The sequence below is a fragment of the Pseudopipra pipra genome, chromosome 28 (assembly GCF_036250125.1).
Source record: "Pseudopipra pipra isolate bDixPip1 chromosome 28, bDixPip1.hap1, whole genome shotgun sequence".
Classification (NCBI taxonomy): Eukaryota; Metazoa; Chordata; class Aves; order Passeriformes; family Pipridae; genus Pseudopipra; species Pseudopipra pipra.
In genome coordinates this window covers 2,869,060-2,894,402 of record NC_087576.1, presented here as the reverse complement: position 1 = coordinate 2,894,402, position 25,343 = coordinate 2,869,060, and the positions used below count along the sequence as shown (strand labels likewise).

The following is a 25,343-nucleotide window of genomic DNA, read 5'->3' as shown; positions in this document are numbered from 1 at the left end:
GATTTTAAAACCTGAAGGTTCTGTTCCCGTTCTGATTTAAGCAACAGTTTAAAAAAAGAGCCTTTGAGGGCCACTGGAAGAGGAGGTGAGTGCTCAGCTCAAACAGCAGCTGGTGGTGCTGGGGTGGAGGTGCTCACACACGGGCTGGTGTCCTGGTCACTCAGGAGTGAATGCAGGTACCTGTGAAATCCCTCCCTCTCTTCATTCCCAGGAAAAAGAATTAATACTGGTTAAAATCATTACAAAAAACATCATTTTATTTTCATGCATCTAAGGTAAAACACAGAGTATTTGTATAAAGAGGTAGATTAAAAAAAAAAAAAAAAAAGAAAACAGATTCTCCATTCTTTGTCACTTTTATTCAGTAGTTTTGTTTTTTTTTTCCTTATTTTCTCTTTTTTTTTTTTTGGTGCCAGACATGGCAAGGAGTGATTACAGTCAACTGTTTATTAAAACATTTGTTGCAACACAGACCCCCTTTACCACTGACCCCAAACGGACCCATTTTATGTGCTTTATTTTGTTTTTTTTTTTTTCTATACACCACCACCAAGGCGAGGTGGAGGGGGACGAGGGGGAAGGGGGAGTCCAGGAGGCCAGAAGGAGGAGGAATGCTACAAGCCACAGCAAGAATGAGCTGTATTTAATAAAAAAAGGGGGCCACGAATGATACAGTAATGAGGTTACACAATTAAATCCCATAGCATGATTGAAGGCTTTCCCTGTGTCTGACGTCACCACAATGGAAGGCATAAAAAGTGGAGTAAACCGATGTTGAGACAGTCCAGTCTAGTCCATTAGGCAAGATGGTGCAAGTAGTCATTTAAATTAAAAAGTGCCCTATCCTCACCTAAATGGCTAGCAGGCATGGAGACAACAGAGCCACAGAGCCTTCTCCATGGAGCTATAAAAGTGTGTTGTCATATGGCACGTTTTTAAACACTGGAAAGGGGTGCCATCATGGACCTCACTCGCTTTTCCTTACAGGTACAAATGCTAGAATTCAACTATTTCAACTATGCAGGAAGTGACTCTTCGCTTAGGAATGCCAACCCTAATTCAGCTTGTCTTGAAATATATACAAGTTGTTTGTGGTGGCCACGGCGATGATGTTCTCCTTGGGGTGCCAGGCCGTGTGCAGGATCTTCTTGTTGAAGTCCAAGCTGTCGACGCTGATCTCGTCCTTCTTCCTCTTGCCGCTGGCGCAGACCTTGCGCGGCTTCAGCACCGTGCGGGGCTTGTTGTTCTCCCGGGAGGCCTCCAGGGTGATGTCCCGCTTCGTGTTCCGGTCGAACATGCGGAAGAAGTTGTTGTAGGAGCCTGTCATGACAATGCTGCGTGGAGGGAGAAGGGAAGAGTCAGTGGCAATTCCTGCCTTTGGAGCCTGAGGATCCCCATTTGTATCACACCTTGTCACACATGTGGAAAGGAGGCACAGCCTCACCCACACCTGCTCCAGCCACAGGGAATGTTTAATACATCATTTTATATATATATATATATAAAATATTTATTTCCTATATTATTTTATTATTCTACATGTCATATAGATATAACATAAATATGTTAAAATTATATATAATTATCTTACACAATATACTAATATATTGTTTTAATGTATTATATATTACACCATATATTATATAATTATAATTTTTAAATATTTTAAAATATTTAAAATACTTCTATATATAAAATATTTTATATTTTATATATAAAATTTTATATTTATATTTTATATATAAAATATATATAAAATTTTATATATATATAAAATATAAAATATTTTATATTTTATCTATAGAAATTCCTGCTTTCATCGAGCCTGAGGGTTCCCACTCAAATCACACCTTGTTACACACGGATAGAGGAGGCACAGCCCCTCCCACACCTGCTCCAGCCACAGGGAATGTTTAATACATCAGTTAATATATAATTATTATATTTATTCCATAAATTATTTTATTATTCTATATATTATATACCACAATTTAAATATCTCTATTATATATCTATAATTATCTTACATTATATATTGTTTTAAGTCATTATGTATTACACTATATATTATATAATTATAATAATTACTTTATATTACTTTATATATTTTACTTTATATTACTTTATATTACTTTATATATTTTATATTACTTTTATATTTTATCTATAGAAATTCCTGCTTTTATCAAGCCTGAGGATCCCCATTTGGATCACACCTTGGGACACACGTGGAGAGGAGGCACAGCCCCTCCCACACCTGCTCCAGCCACAGGGAATGTTTAATAGATCATTTAAGATATATATTTTATATTTATTCCATAAATTATTTTATTATTCTATATATTATATAACACAATTTAAATATCTCTATAATATATATAATTATCTTACTTTATATATTTATATATTGTTTTAATTCATTATATATTACACTCTATATAATTATAATAATTATTTAAAATATTTTATATTTTATATATAGAAATTCCTGCTTTTATCAAACCTGAGGGTCTCTACTCAAATCACACCTTGTTACACATGTGCAGAGGAGGCACAGCCTCACCCACACCTGCTCCAGCCACAGGGAATGTTTAATAGATCATTTAATAAATATATTTTATATTTATTTCATATGTTATTTTATTATTCTACACATCATATAATATATAACATAAATATGTTAAAATTATATATAACTATAATTATCTTACATTATATACTAATATATTGTTTTAATTTATTATATATTACACTATATATTATACTATATATTATATAATTATAATAATTATTTGATATATTTTATATAGAGAAATTCCTGCTTTTATGGAGCCTAAGGTTCCCCACTCAGATCACACCTTGTTACCCAAGTAGAAAGGAGGCACAGCCTCACCCACACCTGCTACAGACACAGGGAATGTTTAATATACAATTTATTATATAGATTTTATACTTTATATGGATTTTAATCTATTATTGTGTATATTTTACATATAATATAGATAATTTCTATTATATAGCCCTTATACTTTATATTGTTTTTCATATATTATTCTATATCTACAATATATTATATATCATTTAAAAATTATATTAAAAATATCTATAACTCTATACAATTAAAAATCGTTTACATTAAATATAAATACATATTATATTGTTTTGACAAGGGGACATACACACCTGGATTTCCCCCCAGGTCTGGGGTGGATTCTTACAGAGCTAAAAAATCTACTGCAGGACTAAAATATTGGCCAGGCCAGTCCAGGAATAAAAGCAGCTATTTCGGGTCCTGCTTCCCGTTGCCTGTTTTAAGAATCACCTGGAAAGAGCTGAAGTGGAAGAGAGAGGAGGATTTCACTTGCCTGTCCAGGCCGTTCCAGCAGCACTCGAACTTGTCGAAGATGCAGTCGTTCTCGTACAGCGAGCACAGCTTACTCCTGAGGTATTCGTGCACCTGCGGAGGGGACACACTGAGCCACTGGGAACAACCCTGCAGGGCTACAGGGGGCCAGAGGGGCTGGAGAGCAGCCAGGCAGGGAGGGAGCTGGGAGTGGGGATGGGCAGGGAGCTGAACAGGAGCCAGAGTGTGCCCAGGGGGGCAAGAGGGCCAATGGATCCTGGCCTGGCTCAGGAACAGGGTGGCCAACAGGGCCAGGGAAGTGATTCTGCCCCTGGACTCAGCGCTGGGGAGGCCACCCCTGGAGTGCTGTGTCCAGTTCTGGGCCCTCAGCTCAGGAAGGACATGGAGGGGCTGGAGCAGGTCCAGAGAAGGGCAACAAGGCTGGGGAAGGGACTGGAGCACAAGTGCTGGGAGGAGAGGCTGAGGGAGCTGGGGGGGCTCAGCCTGGAGAAGAGGAGGCTCAGGGGAGACCTCCTCACTCTCTGCAACTCCCTGACAGGAGGGGGGAGCCAGGGGGGGTTGGTCTCTTTCCCAGGCAACCATCAGCAAGACAAGAGGGCTGGGTCTGCAGCTGTGCCAGGGGAGGGTTAGGTTGGAGATCAGGAAGAATTTCTTTGCAGAGAGGGTGCTCAGCCATTGGAATGGGCTGCCCAGGGAAGGGGGGGATTCTCCATCCCTGGAGGTTTTTAAGGTGAGACTGGATGTGGCATCAGTGCCATGGGCTGGGAACCACGGCGGGGTTGGATCAAGGGTTGGACTGGATGATCTGGGAGGTCCCATCCAACCCAGCTGATTCTGGGATTCTATGAACACAGCAGGAAAAAAACTGCCCAGGGTCTGTACCAAGAGCAAGGAAGGACCTGGGACTGCTCCTGAGAGCTCTTTCTAACAAATGGTACAGCCCAACACTTCTCAGGGGCAGCTCAAAACATTCTCTGCCAAGGAAATGTTTCACCTCCTGTTTCCTCCAGGAAATAAAGTCAACTGAAGGCCTGTCCTGCCCTTACATGGCTGGAGATCCCCCTTCCACATTCCCACTGCGTGAGGGGGAGGCTTTTCCAGCCCCAGCCATGGGTTTGGGCTCTGCCATCACCCTGTGAGTACCCAGATCCTCCAGCAGGAGCGAGGGACCCCCAAATCCCATGGATGCTCTGCCTGCACCTACAAACAAAAATGGAACTTTGCCACCCCAGACCACCAGCAAGACTCAGCCTCTTTCAAGGTTTTCATTTCCAGCCTCCATGATCGTCCCCCAATACCTGGTATGTTTCCACAGGTCTGTTTTCCATATTTAAATCCCAGATCTTCACTGACAGATAATCTCTAGTCATCATATATCGACCACTATGGCTAAATTTGACATCAGATATGGAAGAGATGATTTCAGAGAAGAACGATCTGTTGCTAGGATCTTCTGGCTCTTCAAACACTGTAAAAACGAGACAGGCATTTCAAGAGTAAATTTGTGTCTCTTCAATTCAAGATACACCCAAATTAGATTGTTTTCTCAACAAGCTTTCCACACTGGGCTACTCTGTGTTACATAAAACAGCTTTAGGGAGAAACCCTTACAATACAGTTGCCATACTCTGAAATTCATTTCACATATCAAGGTCAGGTTCTAAACAAGCGAATCACTTGGTAATATGTGAAATCTTCACTCATTTGTGCAAGATTTCCAGCATCAAGTGGTATTTGACTCTGAAGGCTGCAGTGTCTACACTGACTCCCCAGCTGAAGCTGCTACTCATCTTATTTGAGTGCTGTGTCCAGTTCTGGGCCCTCAGCTCAGGAAGGACATGGAGGGGCTGGAGCAGGGCCAGAGGAGAGCAACAAGGCTGGGGAAGGGACTGGAGCACAAGTGCTGGGAGGAGAGGCTGAGGGAGCTGGGGGGGCTCAGCCTGGAGAAGAGGAGGCTCAGGGGAGACCTCCTCACTCTCTGCAACTCCCTGCCAGGAGGGGGGAGCCAGGGGGGGTTGGTCTCTTTTCCCAGGCAACCATCAGCAAGACAAGAGGGCTGGGTCTGCAGCTGTGCCAGGGGAGGGTTAGGTTGGAGATCAGGAAGAATTTCTTTGCAGAGAGGGTGCTCAGCCATTGGAATGGGCTGCCCAGGGAAGGGGTGGATTCTCCATCCCTGGAGGTTTTTAAGGTGAGACTGGATGTGGCATCAGTGCCATGGGCTGGGAACCACGGCGGGGTTGGATCAAGGGTTGGACTGGATGATCTTGGAGGTCCCTTCCAACCCAGCTGATTCTGGGATTCTGGGATTCTGTGGTTCTATGATTCTGTGATTCTGTGATTCTGTGATTCTGTGATTCTATGATTCTGTGATTCTATGATTCTGTGATTCTATGATTCTGTGATTCTATGATTCTGTGATTCTATGATTCTGTGATTCTATGATTCACTACTTTGGCCAAATACGAATCTAAATTTCAGATTTATTTAGACTTTGTACCCCACAGAAATCCAATATGAACACACTCCCACCCTCCAGCCAGATGTCCCACTGCCCATGAGACACTGCAAAGGGGTGAACACTCACACTTTGAGTGCCTGTCACAGAGAGCTGACGCCCTCATGTCGCAGAGGCGGATGGTGCCTTTACTGCTGCTGTACACGAAGGTGCTGCAGCTGTTGGGGTGGAACTCGGCGGCCGTGATCACCTCCGTGAGCTCCTCCATGTTGGCAGGCTTGATATCTACAATGTCTGCAGCACCCTGATAAGGAATCTGCTCTGCTCTGCACAAGGGATTGGGGATTTTTTAGCTTGAAATGTATTCAGCAAAGCTCTGTCAGGCCTGAGGAACCCGGTCATAAACTGGGTAAAAGTTAAAATCAATTTGCCTGGAAAGCAAAATGGTAACATCACATTCTCCATCAGTTTGAAGTTATTTCTTCTAACAGCAAAACCTTCTTTGTTTCTGCCCCACTGCAGCAGTAATTAGTTCTGTGCTACAGATTATCACCCAAGTTTTTCATACAGAACTTAATTTTGCTTAAATTCTAAGTACACTATTACATTATAATTAAAAACATAGCACAGGTTGCCCAAAGAAGCTGTGGCTGCCCCATCCCTGGAAGTGTCCAGGGCCAGGTTGGAGCAACCTGGGCTAGTGGAAGGTGTCCCTGCCCATGGCAGGGGGTGGAACAAGGTGATCTCTAAGCTCCCTTCCAACTCAAACCATTCCATGATTTCCTTGTGCTCTCCAAAAGCCCCTACAATTACCAAGGAGAAATAACACGGAGAAAACATGCTACACAAAACACTTCTCATGAAAGCAAATAAAACCCAACAGTTTCCTTGTCCCCATCCCACCAAACAATGGCAAAAGGATACTAAAACTCCTGTCTGTGATTTCTAGGTGCCACAGGTTGATCCGCAGGTCGTCTGCAGACAAATACGTTTCATAATCACTATTGATGGAGATGGAATTGATGTGATACGTGTGAGCATTGGCAAATATCCTCCGGGGACTGGCTTCCACCATGAGGTCCATGGGCCTGAACACTGGCACCTGCAACACACACAGCAAGGCAGGTTGGAGGGGGGAACACAGCACCTAAAATCACAGTCCTTCAACACACCGGGCTGGCTGAAATATCTCAAATATCAGCACTTAAAATCACAGTCCTTCAACACACCAAGCTGGCTGAAATATCTCAAATATCAGCACTTAAAATCACAGTCCTTCAACACACCAAGCTGGCTGAAATATCTCAAATATCAGCACCTAAAATCGCAGTCCTTCGACACACCGGGCTGGCTGAAATATCTCAAAAGCACCTCAGAAGTAAATATTTCTGTGGTATCACAGAAAAATTAAGGATCTGATGGGGCAGTTACTCCCTGGTCTGTGCTGGGGGAGGGAGAGAGGAATGACCTGAACGTGGCTGGTCCAGAGTGAGCGACTCACCCGTAGTGTTGTAACTGTAGTAGGATCCCTATACCGTCCATCTTCCTCCTTTAAATTATAACCCTCTGGTCTTTTGTCCCTTTCACTGATTTTCCATAACTTTATTGTTTTATCTGAAATGAAAAGAGGCACAGTTTTAAGATGGGAGCTGTGGCAGAGACACCAGTTGTCACCGCTGATGCCTTGGAACAAGACAAGGCCGCCCACGAGCACCAAAAAAGACAAAAATGCTGCTTGGGGAAAACAAGGCAAGATAAAAAGCATTAAAAAACCTCCTCCACGGTTTGTTCTTTTTATAAAAGAAGTTAGAGCCAAGTTTCATTTAGGACAGGGATTGTCATGAATAATGTAAGCTCTGGCACAGGGACTCTCACCCATGAAGGTGCTGAGCGGTGCTGGGTGAAGCCCCTGGGCTATAAAGCAACTAAATCCCAAATCCCCCACCCTGTGCCCAGGGAAGCCAAAAGAGCCACAACCCCAGATACTTGCATTTAAACCCAGCTTAATTCCAGCCCTTTGGCAGTGGAGAGGGTTAGACCCAATCCTAACAGCAAACCTACAAAGTAACACACGACCACGACAAATAAAGTCCCAACTTACCATTTGTAGACAATAAAAACTGAGCAGCATTTTTCTGGGGTAACCACCTAATTTTGTTGATCTTCTCTTCAATTTCTAAACTTTTCAAGTAGTCAAACTCTGGTTCATGGCTTTGAAAGGTACTGTAAACATTGTATTCTCCCCTACTGTGAGACTGGGTTTTGTTCTAAAAAGAGAATTAAATGATCAAGTTACACATGCAATGGACAGAATATGCTTTGCAAGGCTGATTTATTTTAACAAGTCTGTAGAACAGACAAACACAGGATTATCTCTCTTGCAAGAATTTGATTAGGGTTTCTACTATTTTGGCTAAGAAAACCTCAGAGAAGAAACAGTTATTGCAGCAACTTGTGATTCCTAAAGTTTCCAGAAATTCCCCTGGGCCATGTGAATATCCAGCAAGTTCTCAGATTAATTCCAAAAAGCTGAATATAAAAACTATTTTGCCTAAACATTTTCTTTAAAAACAAACAAACAAATAAACAAACAAAAATCTTCATTATTCTCTCTCATCTTTAATTTTTCCACCTTGGCTTTTTTAAGGAGAATATTCCTTCCCCTACTACCCAGACACACATATGGCAGATCTACTCAGTGAGTACGTTCAGCTCTCCAGGCACACTATGGAAATCCCACATGTCACCTCTAAATTTGTACCAGCAGCTCCACTATTCTGGTTTATAATCCCCACGTTCCCTGAGAGCTTCTAAACTGCTTAAGAAGCTTTTTTCTTCCTCATTCTAGAAGGGGAAAAAAAAAAAAACCTTAACACCTCTGCTGAATACATCTCTGACACTGGAGTCACCCCTGCAAGGTGGAAATGCTTGGAAAACCAAAATCCACCCGGATTTGCATGATCCCCTCTCCAAAAGCTGTGGTTTAGACTGCACTGCATGGACTGAACCCTCAATTCCCTGCCATGGATGATGGAAAACTGGAGCCATTTGTGCCCCAGCGCTCCCCAGGGGCACCTGAGCTGGGCTCCAGCTGAATTCAGTGATTTATTCCTGTCCCACCCACTGCAGGGATTGCACCATCAGATGCCTTTGCTGTGATATCTGCTCCTGACTGGGGACTTTGCTCCTTCCTCCTCCTGTGTCTCATGTCCTCTGCTCCTTTCAGCCCTCAGGACCTCCCCCAAACACACATCTGTCACATTCCTCCCATGGTTTCCTGCTGCTTCATCCCCTCACACTGAGAGCTGTCAGGAATTCTGACACTTCAAAACAAGCTGAGGGGGGGAGGGAAAAAGTGGACAAAATGCTTAGAAATCAAATTTGGCACTGGAATTCTGTACCACACCTCTCCCTTCCAGGCTTTCCCACCCTGGAGAACGGAAGGGACTTTGTTCCAAGTCTCAGTTAGAACTAACAAGTGGAGCTGGGTCGCTGCAGGGAAAGGAAATCCATTGTGCTGTAGGAAATGCCTTAGGAAATTCAGGCAACTTTCCTTCAATTCCATGCTTACCATAATGATGGGGGCTTAAACAGTCTGTGTGTGTATTCTAGTAAAACTCCACAGGAGCAGAATAATACCTAAAGCCAATAATATATGAAATCCAGCCTGGGGAGAAAAGCAAAATCTAAAAACTATCTCATGGTGCTCAAAGCAAAAAAATCAATCAAACCAAGGAGAGGTGTTGGCCCCAGTGCCTGATGTTAAAATGCAACTGAGGTAATTACAGGCTGCCCACGCAAATTCCTGCCCAGTTTCTGTGAGATCCACACTCATTTCCTGCCTGGTGCTGCTCTGATGTCACTGCTGCCACATTCCAGCCCGGAGGTGGCACCACTTTGGCAGTGGGTAAAGTCCCACAGGTTTGTACAGCTCTGGGCTCTGGTAGTGTTGCAGGTGTGGCCTGCAAAGCCCTGGAATGCAGCAGCACAGAAAGGGGCACAGAAATCCAAGTTAAATACTCGTATTTTAGGTACTTTCACATATAAAACCTGCTCCAGACAGTTGTGAGTGTGGCAGAACTAACTACAGGCAATCAAGTCCCTGCTGTCCATTCCCTAAAAAGTCCAGCAGTCAAATTATGCCAAAAATAATCCTTTGTAACTTAATGTGCCAACCCAGGTGGTTCTTCCCACAGCTGGATCCCAGCTCAGAAGGATGGGAGCCAGGGGTTCCACACCAAAAAACAAGGAGTGCCTCAAACACAGCTCAGGGGAACAGGCAATGAGCTCTGAGTTATGTTAAAGTACCCTTAAAGGAATCAAGGTAAAACTCAAAAGAGTTGAAAAATAATTTAAAAAAACAATAGAAAGAAAAGAACAAAAAGCCACCAAACACCCGAGGAGTTGGTGGCAGAGGAGCTGGGCAGGGCAGGGCAGCCCCCACTAGATGTCAGCACTGACCGAGGGGATTTACCGGGACCGGGAAGGTGTGATTCCCACGTGCCAGCACAGAGCAACTCGAGCTGGGAATTCCTGCGGTTTGGGATTTTTGGGATTGAAACTGAACGAACCACTAAGGAAAAAGCGACAGCCTGACGTTTCTGGGCAGGGAGGTGACATGTCCCTGGAATATCCTGGATTATCCTCTCCCTGGAATACATTCTAACCAAAACAACTTCCAACCTCAGCCTTAGTTTAAAAAAAACCAGGCACTCCAGCTCAGCTTCCCACCTCCAACATGGGATTAGAGCCCAAAGATCAAAGGAACAAGGGTTAAATGAGAAGATCCCTTTGCTGGTATGGTTGTGTGATTTTACCTGACTGATATCAGAATGGAAAAGGACATCTGAGGTCACAGCCACACACTTGCTCAAGGGTTACTTTTAATTTCCCCAGCTCCAGTGAAATCTGAAATCATCATCCCAGCCAGGCAGAGCCATTGGAAGAACCAACTTCAGCTCCCTCAAGGCCTTTCCTGTCCCACCCCCACTTTCTGGTTTTCACTTTACACATTCTTTAGACCACATTAAGAGTGTATAAAATAATTTCTATCGGTGTCACAAAGTTCTCAATCATTTCTTTACTCTTAAATGGCATTATTTTCATCACTCCTGACACAGACATTCACTTTGTCTACAGTTTTTTATAAAAGCATGCTCCTTTTCTTTAAAAAGGGAATGGATAAGAACAGAACATTTAATATGGTGTAATTAGACAGACTCACCTCCTGCTCCTGCTGAAAGATGACAACTCTCCCTCCCTTGTCTCCTGTTGCTAACAACTCTCCAGAATGGTTAAATTCTACTGTAGAAATTATATCCGCTGCAGAAAAACAGAAATAACCCCCCCAGTTCATAATTCTTCTCATTACCAAGTGACCAAGAAAACTATGACAAGTGTAAAAGAAAATCCACACTTCGATTTAGGGATATTTGTATTATAAAATGCAAATAATTTCTTTTAAAATAGAGCAGTCATTTTTTAAACTTTACATTTGAAAAGCAGTAAGAGTTCACCATGCTAAAGGCTCACTGTCCTGCATTACTTGGTGTTTTTAAAGGTTTTATATCTTGTTATATTTTCTGCTATGGCTCTACTTCAGCTGTACCAGCACAGAGAAACTGTGTACATAAATATTCCTACCTTTATTTTCCCAGTTATTCCTGATAGAGGATTTAAATACAATCATTACCCACATGAGCTTAAAGCATCTTTTTTTTTTTTAAGGATTCTGTACACATTTGACAACTTAAGGGCAAAAGGTATCAGGGCAGAGAAGTTCAGACATCAGTGTCCAAGGAATGCAAGGAACAAGCAGGTACAGAAAATTAGGAAATAAACTCATCAGTCTCTGAAAAACTTAAGTATTTCTTCTGGATGAGGAAGGTTTGCATGTCCACAAGTATTTTTATCAGTGCTAAAATTAAATAGTGACTATACACAGACAAGAAGAGCAATCCCTATATCAAACTGAGCTGTTCCCACAGCAAAAAGGACAAGTTACAACCACAATTCCCATTTCCACACCTTGCCCCTCGTACTCTCTGATACAGAATCAGAAGCCAAACCATCTTTCAAACACCAGACTGCAACACAACAATATAAACCTCATTTCCTGCAGGAGAAACTACCTGAGAGTTTTTCCACACACAAGTCTTCAGGGGACTTGACTCCCACAGCAGTCAAAGGGAGATAAACAGTATTTCCTACAGGGTGCTTTCCTTATAGAATCTCCATCTCATAACATTTCATTCACAGCATTTTAGAGTCACAAAAGGTTGGGATCTGCTCCACTTGGAGCTGAACCACAGCTCCACTGTGCCCTGTTATGTCCCATTAAAGCTTAAACTGCCCCATGGATCACCCCATCCACCCCCTGCCGTGGTTATCTGCTCAAAAATGGATTTAAATTCCCCAAGAACACGGAGTTAAGGATAAAAATATGATGTCACCTTGCACACAGATAAACCAGGGTCCAGATCTCACACAGAAAAACTGGGATCTGGGGGCACATCCTTTCCCCCCTGGAAGCCAGCCCTTCATTTGTCATTTGTGCCCCAGATGAAGTGATTTCTCTCCCATCTGTGGGGCTGCAGAGCACTCAGCTGAAGAGCTGCCATTAAATATGGACCTTTCACAGGTGAAAGGGGTATAAAGAATTAATCAAAGCCAGCGAAAGAGTGAAGTGCAAACCAAAAAATCTCATTTAGACCATGCCACACAATGCAAACCACATCACTGATGGGAAGAGACCTTAAGGAAGTTCTCAATTAATTGGAGAAGAACAAGGCAACTGAGCTCTCAGCAGTGAGAAGTACACAGAATAATTACCACTGTGAAAAACACACACTGAACAGGCTATGACAGTCTTGGGAAGATGATACAGCAAGTTATCAGCAGATCCAATGTGTCCATGGCAGAAAAGAGCAAAGGAAAAACTGCCTTAAAAATCTTATGTATCTATCTAGGAATAGATGGATAAATTCATCCTTGTACTTATTTGGTGAAAGTTTCACAAAGTCAAAAGCCTTATAATTGGAACAGGCAGCAACAACAGCCAGAAAAGCCTTAAATTAAGGGTGAAATCTCCATTTTCTTAAGTCTGATCATATATGTTCTGTATTTACTAATAATACAAGTCTCATACATAGCAGTTATTTGTAGTTATCCCAGCCATTAATGCCTTTTACATTTATTTTAACTTTCAGGATCATCCAAGCTTTCCCCCAGTGATCTCCAAGCTACAGGTCCTGCTTTGTCACAGACTCAACTGCACAAATGAACTTTCTGCACCTCCAGAGTCCAACGGGCTCAGTCAGGGGTGCCAAGGTCCTGAAAACTCCCCAGTGCCTGAGGGACACCCTGCAGATCATTCCAAGTACTTAGATCAGTTTGAAATTAAAGACAAAACACATTCCTTAGCAGCAATTCCAATGGAAAAATATTAATTAGTTTTTAAACTCCAAATAAATCAATAAATCTTGGATTGTTCCCTTTCCAAAATGTCCTAAGGAAGTGACAGAAAACCTGGTTTCTGTTGGAGCATTCCCAGAGCAGGGCTGAGATGCTGATTTCACACAGGAATCAGCACTGCAGAGCAAAACAACCAGTGGTGCCTCCAAACCCAGTAACTCCCCCTCTGGAATACCACATTCCCACACCTTGGCCAGAGACAGAGCCAGACATCAGGGCATGGTGATGAGCTGGGAGGGTTTAATGGTGCTGGAGAACTGACAGGGGAAGCATTTCATGTGCCACAGGGCACTGATTGGCCTGGGGATTCTCATCTCTGTTAACACTCTCCTTGCCAAAAGAAAAAAAATCAGTCTTATCCTTCTCTTTTCCAGTGGTAATTGTAATTCCTGTAGGATTGTTTCAGTCCTGCAGCACCACGACAGCAAAGGGGCATCCCCAGCCTTGCTGCCTCCTCCCTGGGTCCCTGCTGTTTGTGCTCCAGCAGCTCCAGGAGCTGCTCCACATGCTGCTAAATGATCCTAACCCATCCCTTCCCAAGGCTGATCAGTGCTCCTATCCCATCCCATCCCTTCCCAACACTGCTGAGTGATCCTAACCCATCCCTTCCCAATGCTGATCAGTGCTCCTAACCCAGCCCATCCCTTCCCAAGGCTGCTGAGTGATCCTAACCCATCCCTTCCCAACACTGCTGAGTGATCCTAACCCATCCCTTCCCAACTCATCCCTTCCCAAGGCTGCTGAGTGATCCTAACCCATCCCTTCCCAACGCTGCTAAGTGATCCTAACACATCCCTTCCCAATGCTGATCAGTGCTCCTAACCCAGCCCATCCCTTCCCAACACTGCTAAGTGATCCTAACCCATCCCTTCCTAACTCATCCCTTCCCAAGGCTGCTGAGTGCTCCTAACCCATCCACTGCAAGTGTGGAGGTTTTAAAGCACCACAGGGCAGCAGCAAACACACAAAATTAAGGTTATGATTCCGACAGAAACAAAAACCAGGACAGAAATGTGTATTTCCATTCTTGCAGTGCACCTGCACCAAGTTTCTCCCTCTTGCATCACTTGGGTCCCACAGCTCAGGGGTTACTACAGCACTTACAAATATTCTTTGCACAGATCTATACATTTGGCCTTTGGTCCCACATAAATATCCCTTTATAGCACTTACTGCTGTAGAAACACTTCTGAGACTACTAAAGACTTCCAAATAATGGCTTTCAGTGACCTGAAAGCCAATGGGTGGCGGGGTGGGAATCACCTGCACAACCTGAAATCCATTTATGAGGGAAAATGTTTTGCAGCAGGTTGAGCAAAACACTATGAAAACACAGAGCTACTCCACAGCTGTACCCTGACCTCAAAGAAATGGAACTCCACAGCCAAATCAAGCCACTGATCCCCAAAATCTCAAACTGCCAAGAGAGGCTTTGGCCTCTGAGCCATCAGCACGTGGAGACAGGGCAGAGTCTGCTTTCCCTGCAGTCACCCAAAGCTCCTGACAGCCCTCCCAGGCACAGCAGCTACAACCCAGGGAAGGTTTCTTTTCCTTCTGCACATCATCTGTATTTTCCCAACCTGCTCCAAGCTTTTTATGTATCCCTTCAATGAGACATCTTCACTTTTGAAGTGCTCCAACAGAAATCAGACCCACCAGCAAGGATCAGACACTTCACTGGATTCAAGCACGACTGGATTTGTCCATGGCAGACACAGGAATCTGAGGAACCAAAGGAACTAAAACAAGGGAACAGGGAAAGGGAGGGGGGAAAGACACTTCTTTCAAAGCTTAAGTAAGGCCCTGAGGCCACTGAGCCAGTACAGTGGGAAGGTGACCAGTTCAAAGGAAGAAAAAGCAAATTCTGTTGTTCAAAGACAGATGAATAAAGGAATCCAACAGGAATAAAGGAATCCAACAGGAATAAAGGAATCCAACAGATCTCCAATGCCTTTTGCCCTGTTAAAAGCCATGTTTGAAACAAGAAGAACTCAGTGACAGGTATTCAGTGACCTTCCCCACTGCCCAGTGAGTGCAGGACCAGAACCACACACGCACTGGCACCAGCAAGATCCCTAAATATCCCAGCAAGGGTTGGGCTGAAGTTTGATTCCATGGAAGAAGGGAATAAAGCAGCTCCATCAATCCAAACAATACTGTAATCCAATGACTTGGTTCCAGAAGGCCCATCACAAACCTGAAAAGCAATTCTGTATTAAATTTGTTTCCAATAATAGAATAAAAGGGATTTTATTAGTAGAGAAGAGGCTATCTATTTTAATGTACCATGAACTTTATATAAACTCTGCTTATAAAACATGCTTGGTAGGCAAAACATGTCACCTACTCTCCAGCAGAGAGTCAATCATGGCAGGAACAAAGAGAGTCTTTATTCCACCAGACCTAAAAGGTTTCTGTGCAAGTTTTGGGACTCATGTTGATCTGCTGCCTAAGCAGAGAGCAAGTAAATCAGTGTGTTTACACAAGTGGAGCAAACTCCTGATGTTTCCAAGGACTGAACAAAGAATTGTAGTATTTAAAAAGCATTTTAGGACTTCTTTCATTGTTTATACACCTTCCCAGTGGCTCAAAATACCATTTCTGGAATTTTCCAAAGGAGCAACTCCAATCTCATCCATAATGTAGAGAAGTTACTTAGTCAGGATGGTAATTCTGTCCTGAAAACACAATTCACTGGCCTCATGCAGAGCCCACTTCCTCACTTTGCCAGCTCTAAGGGTAGAAGAAGCTATTTCGATCCAACTAAACACCGACTGATCATTCCAAGGATACTTCAGGAACTGTATCCAACGGGAAACATTAAGAAACCCACTTTTAGGATCACTGTTAAAATCTAAGGAAGCTCAAAAAGCCTCAGAGTGAGGAAGCAGCACAGGAATGGATGAATTCAAAGCACAATTGCTGAGCATAGCTGAGCCATTCTTCCTAGATTGTCTCCAAAGAGAACAAGAGATCTCTCCAGGAGAATTTGCACACCTTAAGTGCCTGGAAATCACTTGTGGATTGTTCCTTTCCAATCCAGGGTGAAGCAAAACCTCCCTGCTTCAGGCTCCTGAACAGATGCAGCTTCCAAAAACTCCAGGTCAAGTCACAGCTAATGACAGAAAATTGTGCCTTTTGATTGGACTTTCTTGTTTCCAGGAGTGATTTTGTTGTGGAGCTACATGCTTCATTGTTGGGGAAAAAAATACAATGAAAAACACTGGAGAGAAAACAAAAGCTCTTCCAAGGCTTCAAATATTTGAAGCAGCTACACAATGCACTGAGTCATCCCACCAGCACCCCATTGTTTGGGATTTGGATTTACTACATTTATCAGGAGCCCTGATATATTGTGTATTAATCTCTGAAGGTAGACAGTGAGGTGTTAATCTCCAAGTGAACAGGAAGGCTGTTTAAATAAGATAAAGGAAGAGCTCCCAGCCCAGGGCACCACAAGTGCACACTCCTGGGGAGGAGCAGGACAGCCAAAGGGCAGCCACTGCTCAGTGCTGAGGGCATAAAAGAAAGCACCCTCTGCATTCCAGCCTCATCCCTAATTTATGTATGTGGAGAGGGGGAAGGGAACACCAGGACTGTGTGCTTCAAAGTTGCCATGAGCAGTTTTACTATTGACTTCATTTCCCTTCTCTTCATTCACTTGCAAGAGCGATTCCCTGCATTCATTCCCATTCCCTGCATTCATTCCAGCTCTCCGAAGTGACTAGGCAACAAATCCAAAGGCAGCTGGGATAAGGCATTCCTACTGTTCAATCTACTGCTCAAGAGTCGTTCCAGAAGGCCTTTAAATAGATCTCTTCTCTACCAGGCACGGCATGAAAAATATATGAATTCCTCACACATATGGGGATGGGAAGAAATACACGGAAATACAGAAGAAAGAGGTTCTTACCCTTGGGGCAAAAAACCTCCCTCCTGTGCTGCCAGGCTTTGCCAGAGCCAGCTGGCTACTTGTTCTCTCCCAGGTCCCAGGCCTGGAATTGTGCTGCAGAGCTGCCCTCCTTAGCAGGGAGGGGAATTTGTGTGCTGGCCAAGGCTGTGCTCAGAGCTGCTGGCCCTGCCAGGGCAGAGCACAAACACGGGGGAGCCCAGGCTGCAGCTCCAGCAGGCAGGAATTAGGCTGGGTCTGATGGGGAGCCCAGGCTGCAGCTCCAGCAGGCAGGAATGAGCCTGGGTCTGATGGGGAGCCCAGGCTGCAGCTCCAGCAGGCAGGAATGAGCCTGGGTCTGATGGGGAGCCCAGGCTGCAGCTCCAGCAGGCAGGAATTAGGCTGGGTTTTTGGGGGAGCCCAGGCTGCAGCTCCAGCAGGCAGGAATTAGGCTGGGCCTGTTGGGGAGCCCAGGCTGCAGCTCCAGCAGGCAGGAATTAGGCTGGGCCTGATGGGGAGCCCAGGCTGCAGCTCCAGCAGGCAGGAATGAGCCTGGGTCTGATGGGGAGCCCAGGCTGCAGCTCCAGCAGGCAGGAATGAGCCTGGGTCTGTTGGGGAGCCCAGGCTGCAGCTCCAGCAGGCAGGAATGAGCCTGGGTCTGATGGGGAGCCCAGGCTGCAGCTCCAGCAGGCAGGAATGAGCCTGGGTCTGATGGGGAGCCCAGGCTGCAGCTCCAGCAGGCAGGAATTAGGCTGGGTTTTTGGGGGAGCCCAGGCTGCAGCTCCAGCAGGCAGGAATTAGGCTGGGCCTGTTGGGGAGCCCAGGCTGCAGCTCCAGCAGGCAGGAATTAGGCTGGGCCTGATGGGGAGCCCAGGCTGCAGCTCCAGCAGGCAGGAATGAGCCTGGGTCTGATGGGGAGCCCAGGCTGCAGCTCCAGCAGGCAGGAATGAGCCTGGGTCTGTTGGGGAGCCCAGGCTGCAGCTCCAGCAGGCAGGAATTAGGCTGGGTTTTTGGGGGAGCCCAGGCTGCAGCTCCAGCAGGCAGGAATTAGGCTGGGTCTGATGGGGAGCCCAGGCTGCAGCTCCAGCAGGCAGGAATGAGCCTGGGTCTGTTGGGGAGCCCAGGCTGCAGCTCCAGCAGGCAGGAATGAGCCTGGGTCTGTTGGGGAGCCCAGGCTGCAGCTCCAGCAGGCAGGAATGAGCCTGGGCCTGTTGGGGAGCCCAGGCTGCAGCTCCAGCAGGCAGGAATTAGGCTGGGCCTGTTGGGGAGCCCAGGCTGCAGCTCCAGCAGGCAGGAATGAGCCTGGGTCTGTTGGGGAGCCCAGGCTGCAGCTCCAGCAGGCAGGAATTAGGCTGGGCCTGTTGGGGAGCCCAGGCTGCAGCTCCAGCAGGCAGGAATTAGGCTGGGTCTGTTGGCCTCTGTGAATCCAGGAGCTCTACAGAGAGGGAGGAAGGTTCACAGACCATTCCCTGGCCTGCACGTTCATTCCAAGAACTCCAGGCCCTGGGATGCTGGAAGTGAAAAACACCCAGTCATGACACACTCAGCACTGAGCTGGGCTGGAAGCAGCTGGTGCTGTTTGGTGAAGATGCACTTCAGGGCTGGGACTCTCCCTGTTTCATCCCTATCTGTGTGTGACATACAGACAGCACTCTCCAAACACATAGAACTTCACACCTGAAATTCACTGCATCAATTACTCACCCAAATAACCAAACAGAAACACTGCCAAGCAGGCCTAACCCCCCCTGCTTTCCCTCTATTTCCTATACTTCCCTATATCCCATTTCTGTTCTTTTATTCACTTTCTTCTCCTTGCTCCAACTCTGCCAATCTTTGAGAAAAGATATCACTGGGCAAGTTCTAGTTAAACTCTGGACTTGGAAGCCAGAGTGATTTACTTATCATCATTATTATTATTACACATTTTATTTTTAACTTTTTATTTAGCTCCCTAAAATAAAAGTTGGACAATTCTTAATTAAGCTTTTCCTGTCACTTCCTAGGCCACATTAACATGCCTTCCTTGCTCCCAGGTAAGCAAGGAAGGATCTCCTCCATGGCCAAGCAAGGTTCAGAGTATCCTCAAGTGCCACATCCTTCTGAGATCACTTTTTGTGCTGTCACATCCATGTATCAGCAATGACAGCAAGACCACTCTGTTATCAACAGCCTTCAGAAGCAGGAGCTGGAATTCAGTCACTGTTTTGTAGTGGAAGGAGGAACTGGAGCCAAGGGAAAGAACCAGTGCTCCAAGACAACTATTCCATAGGATTTACAAGTATTAGGATGGCTTAGAACTTACAGATGCATTTATAACACGTTCTTAGATGGTTTAGAGATAATGCAACTTAATACTAAAGTTCAAAACAATGTTATTTAGTGGGTTTGCAAATTCATGCAAATCACTTTTTGTTAAAGCCTCGTGACTTCCTAGAAAACAAGAGCAAACTTCCATCCCCTCCCACTGCAATAACAGCAACAGCAGCCTGAAATCTTGTTGCCATCAGTTTTATGTAATAAGGCTGGTAATGCTCCTAAATAGCTTTACTGGGCTCAATGCTCAGAGCAGGATCCAACTCCAAATCCACCTGCCCCAAGCAGCAAAGCTGCTCCTGCCTGCAAAGCCACGGGGAGAAGGTGGAACTGCAGAGAACAGGATTAGCACAGAAGTGACTCTCAAAACCTTTGGAGGTTGGGATAGTAACAAATCCAAAGTATTTTACAAGGTGATAGTAAAGAACAGAATCCCCATCTGGAACAGCAGCTCCTCCAGCATCCAGAAAGCTTTACGGGATCTCAAGTTAACTGTGTTATCAAAGCAACTTCCTCATTTAAACAAAGAACATATAAACCAGAAACCCAGAACATATATTAAACATATAAACAATTCATAGAAAGCACAATCTATGTTCAGTATTACTATCTAAATTGTACAGGGAGTAGCACACTGTGACTCCTGTTTGGCAAACAACTGCTGGGCATCACTGGGCAGCTGCTTCAACATCTCCATCAGGTCATGTTCCCACCACCAAATTCATCATTATTTCCCCCCGTGGTCCATTTCTGGACCAATAAACGTGTGCAAGAACAGCAGTTCTCAGAGGTAGCAGAAATCAGCAGAGGGAACCCTCTTCTGACACGTTTGACACTGCCACCACCTCAAACTCCTGGGAGTGATCCCAGCACATCTCAGTTCTGTTAAGCAACTTGTGTTTTGCTACCAGGGCTGAACTGAAGGCATTAGATGAGCACATCTGCTGGGGGAAGCAAGGAATATGCTCAGGAGCAACCCCATCTCCACCAGCACAGCTGTATTTGCAGAAAGCTGCCGAGCCCACAACCAAAAAGCCAATGAACTGCAGTTCTGTCCGTATGTACAGGCTCCACCAGCTCCCACTTACAACAGCTCCCTAAACAAGGTCAGGACTGGGCTTTGGGGAACAGAAAGGAAATGGATTTAAACCACAGACCACTGGCTTCCTGCCTCCTCTATAGTAGGAAGCTCAGTCTCCAGCCCCCGGGCCTGTGAGCCACCTGTGGCCGAGGGAAGCAGAGCTGACAGAGGCAGAGCCCTCTGCAAACAGATGTCAGACCCTGCTGGGAACTGGGCTGTGCTTCTGACAGCAAACTGCCCTCAAGTTTGAGCTTTGGGTAAAGAAAGCATTCACACTGACAGACAGGGTGAGCTTGGAGAAGGAACTTGCACATCTTACATTGATTTGCCCCTGCTCCACCCTGCAATGCCTGTACCACAGTTACTGGAACCACTGGGCTGGACCCCACTGCAGGTTTTATTCCTGCTCACCAAGTCTGGCACTGCATCCTGTAACTCTTTTGATGCCAACTTCAGTGTAAGCCTACAGAAAAACCCCACAGGGCCAGGATGAGTTAGATGGGAACAGTCCTGAACTGGCCCCTTGAAACCACTTCATCTGACGAGACAATGACACAGTTCTGGGGTTTTTAACCCCGAATAAGTTATTAATAAGTGTTTCCAAAATTACTGTGAAAAATCCCCTCATGTTAAACTCATAACAACAGCAGACAGAAGAATGTTCTCTCTATACAAACAAATGCAAAGCTGTTTGGTTTCTGGATAGAAACCATTAACCCTCCTCACCCTGATTAATTACTTTCTATTTTTAAACCTTAAGACAAGACATTACTGCGGTTCCTTTCAGAACACATGCACAGGAAACCAGCAGGCAAATTCCCTTCTTCTACCAGGTTAAAAGAGAATAAATGGAATGAATTTAGTTCACAAGAAGCTGCAAACCAGAGTTCCCAGTACCTGCCTTGCCCTTAAGCTGGACATGATCTAGCTGGGAGAACAGAGGACGGCGCAGGAAGTCTGAGCACATTCCGAGAAGCAGGAAAATAAACACAAAGAGCAGGTACAAACAGCCCAAGAAACTCCTGCTGACTGGGCTGCCCACACCCAGGCACTGCATATTTAACTAGTAAAGCTTAACTTGGCTCCAGCATCAGGTGATGTAAAGAATGGAACACACTGGAACCAGCTGTGGCCTTTGGTGCAGCTTCCAAACCCTCAGGAGCTGCCTCCACCTTGTACCTCTGAGGGTGTATTTTACACAAACAGCTCAGCTCATCCTTCCCATCCTGGAATTGAGGGGGTGTGTCTGTGTGTGTGTGTCTGAAGCTCCTTCCAGCCCTCCACAGCTCCAGGAGGCTGCCCCTATCCCAGGAATTCCACGTGCACGACCAGCTCAACACAGAGTCATTTTTCAACTCAACACAACTCAACTCAAACTCAATAACAGGGGATCATTTAATCCCTGACAAGAGTTCCCTCGAGTCTCCAGAGGCATCCTCTGCCTCCAAACCACAAACAGCACTGTCACAGTGCTTGGAGACACCACTCAGTTATTTTATTTTATCCAAACAGTTTCTGGGCTTTGCAACAGGCCTTGAAGTTTTCACTTGAGGAGCAAACCAGATTAGGAAAGCAACAACTAAGTCAATTCTCCCTTTTTAAAATCTTCATTACCCAGGGTTAGAGAGTTTTCCCCCTGAAGAATACTGGAAATAATCTATTCAAACAAATGGGATTCCACCTGACTTTATTAGTACTGCAAACATGTTTATAAAGACTAATAGAGATGCACAAATACACAGGGGGCATTTTACCAGGGACAAAAAGCAAATGATGAGCATTCAGTTCCCATCTCTTAATACACGTGCTTCCCAAACCCAAATATTCCTTAAAATATGACAGGAAGTGCCTATTTGCTTTTCCTAGTCACACTAATTCAGGTCTATTGTTGGCTGAAACAAAGGTCTTTCAACCTGCATCACCCGTTCCCAGGACATTTGACACCAGGTTATTAATATCATAAACACAAGAGGCCTGAGTGGCAGAAATCCAGCCCCAGCCCTGGTGCCCAGCTTGAATAACCTCAGAGAGGAGGGTGAATCTCTCACAGCTGTGGAACCACAACATTTATCCACCATCAGGAATGAGCAGTTAAAGTTACAATGTCTCCATGAGCCTGTTCTTTGCAGCTACTGCAATATTATGGAACAATAATAAGTTTTTGTAAAATAAGTTTAATCTGTCCCCAGGCCTTTCCTCCTCCCTCCAACCAGAATTGTTCTGCTTTTAAACAAGAAAAGCAATCAACAGCAAATCCAGCATTTTTCAATGCTGGCCAGCTGCTGGATGTCAAAGTCACCACAGGGTTTTTTTCTGAACATCACAAAATTCAGCTGCTGAGAGATTCCAGCCTCTGAAGCTTAAATCTATTTTCAGGTGGGGAAGAGGAAAAGAAGAGTGGCCTCCTACTGAGGATGTGTCACACTCGGTGTTGCATCAATTCCCTTTCAATCACAGTGAAAACTCCTCTTCACTCAGGGTTTAGGATTACCAAAAAAAGCCTGGGAGCAGTGGTTACCCAGAGGCTGGATAACATCACCTGCAATCCCTGAGGAGGGGTGGTTTGCATGTAAAACAGAAACATGAAGTACATAAAACACCCGAGTGACATCTGTGTTGTAATTCTTCAATTATTTGCTTTCAAGGCCTCAGCTATCAGATAAAAAGCCATCTGACATTCTGGATACCTGGCCTAGGTTTGCTTGTGTCCCATTCCCATCCCCACACTTCACCTGGAAAATTAAGTGTCCCTGTTTAGATGCAAACAAAGCAGCCCAGAACCTCAGGCTGCCTTCCAGTGTCACAGAATTCTGGACACCAGCAAAGTTTTTAACAGTCACAGAACCAAACCTTCCTTAAATCCACTGCAAAAGATGAAAACACACACAGTGTTCTTTGGTGCTGCAGCAATAAAACTCTCCCTAAAAGCAAATTTCTTGTATCCCCAAGTGAAATCTCAGCTAAAAGGTAAGAATATGAAGTCTGGGGTTTGTTTGAAGGGGGACTGGCAGGGTCAGGGTTCTGAAGGTTTTAATACAGAGTATTAAGTGTTACTGCAGACAGAGAGATAATTTGAGTAAATGACACAAGACAAAGAGCTTCCTCCCCTTGGAATTTTCCCATTTCAACCACACATTATCCCTTTAAACCAAGTTATTCCCCCAAGCAGCAGGTACACAATCCACACCAGCTCTGTTCCTTTCAGAAGGATCCATCCTGTGATCCTGCTTTTCCTTTCTTTCAGCCAGCAAAACCTACCCTGCATTCTGAGACAAAGATGACAGAATGGTTCAGTTCTATTTGTATTGTGCAGGATTTAGTTTGGGAGTTACTCATCATTTCTGTCCTTTGTACAACTGCATACAGATCATACATATCTAATTATAGGGGAACAAAATTAACTCCAGCAGGAACTTCATGCCCACAATGGCTTCAGCTGAGATCCCCTCAGGTATCTGAACATTCTGTCACCAGCACTCACAAAACTGAGGGACCTGTTGAGCAACATGGGGAGAATTCAGGCAAAAAGGCTTATAAATAACAGATTTGATTATCTCTCCTCAAACACAGCATTTGTCTGGTTTTTAATACTCTGGTACATGACTTGTTCCAATATATTTTCTGCTTGCAGAGCTTTAATTTACAGTCTATCATTAATAAAGCTACAGGAAAACTGATTTTGCATATCTAGTTTCCAAGAGAGTAACAACTCAATTTTAGCACTGCTGAGGGGAAAAATTCAGGTTTACTGATTTTCCAGAATAAATTTTATGTTGGAACAAGAGAAATTAAATGTCTGTTTGGGGAGAACAGTGCTGCCATGTTGAAGCTCTTGAAAATGTTCCTGCTTACCTGGAGATAAAGGACATCCTATAAACCCATAAAGGTTCAGGAGACCACAAACTCCATCTCAAGCTCCCTGGAAAACCTGTATTCCCAGAGCTAAGTCACAGCACATCCTCACCAGGCTCCTCAAGGTTTATCCATAATGTGCTCCATAATTCTCCTAAGCCAGGCTTTGAAATGCAGGTTATACAGAGGAAGGAGGGTTTCCCAAAACACATTAAAAGAATTTAATCAGTTTTATTCAAGCTTTAAAGCTTGATTTCTTCTCCCTGTGATAAATATGTGAGCAATGGATCTGTTTTCCAAACCCAGGCTCATTACCCCTTGGTAGCAGAAGTGCTTTGCTGGATTGCTTGGCTGCTTTATTTATACTTCCATTTTCTTAGGGAGCTGCTCTCAGTGTGCCTACAAGGAAAGAAAAAGAATGTTCTGGAAATAAAAAAAAAAAATCTCAACGAGCTCAAAACACCATTAAAAAGGAGAAGGATCAGCAGTTAAGCTGTTCCCACCAAGAAAGATGGAGAGGGACTCTGGACAAGGAGCTGGAGTGCCAGGACAAGGGGGAATGGTTCCCACTGCCAGAGGGCAGGGACAGATGGGATAGTGGGGAGGAATTGTTCCCTGGGAGGGTGGGGAGAGGCTGGGAGAGATGGGATAGTGGGGAGGAATTGTTCCCTGGGAGGGTGGGGAGAGGCTGGGAGAGATGGGATATTGGGGAGGAATTGTTCTCTGGGAGGGTGGGGAGAGGCTGGGAGAGATGGGATAGTGGGGAGGAATTGTTCTCTGGGAGGGTGGGGAGAGGCTGGGATGGAATTCCCACAGAAGCTGTGGCTGCTCCATCCCTGGAAGAGTCCAAGGCCAGGCTGGAGTGACCTGGGCTAGTGGAAGGTGTCCCTGCCCATGGCAGGGATGGCACTGG

The 25,343-nt window shown here is 44.9% G+C and overlaps 1 protein-coding gene across 2 annotated transcripts in view; it reads right to left on the bottom strand.

The window, feature by feature from the left end:
• Positions 1-337: 337 nt before the first annotated feature.
• The window catches only part of PPP2R2A (protein phosphatase 2 regulatory subunit Balpha), a 38,959-nt gene continuing 13,953 nt past the window's right edge, over positions 338-25,343 (bottom strand). For both annotated transcript variants that reach the window (XM_064638090.1, XM_064638091.1), the window contains exons 3-10: positions 11,044-11,141; positions 7,921-8,086; positions 7,321-7,433; positions 6,744-6,921; positions 5,949-6,113; positions 4,663-4,832; positions 3,366-3,457; positions 338-1,334 (exon numbers count right to left, since the gene is read on the bottom strand). In XM_064638090.1, the coding sequence (XP_064494160.1) occupies positions 1,055-1,334; positions 3,366-3,457; positions 4,663-4,832; positions 5,949-6,113; positions 6,744-6,921; positions 7,321-7,433; positions 7,921-8,086; positions 11,044-11,141 (1,262 nt within the window). In that variant the 3' untranslated portion in view covers positions 338-1,054. The remainder of the gene's footprint in view (positions 1,335-3,365; positions 3,458-4,662; positions 4,833-5,948; positions 6,114-6,743; positions 6,922-7,320; positions 7,434-7,920; positions 8,087-11,043; positions 11,142-25,343) is intronic.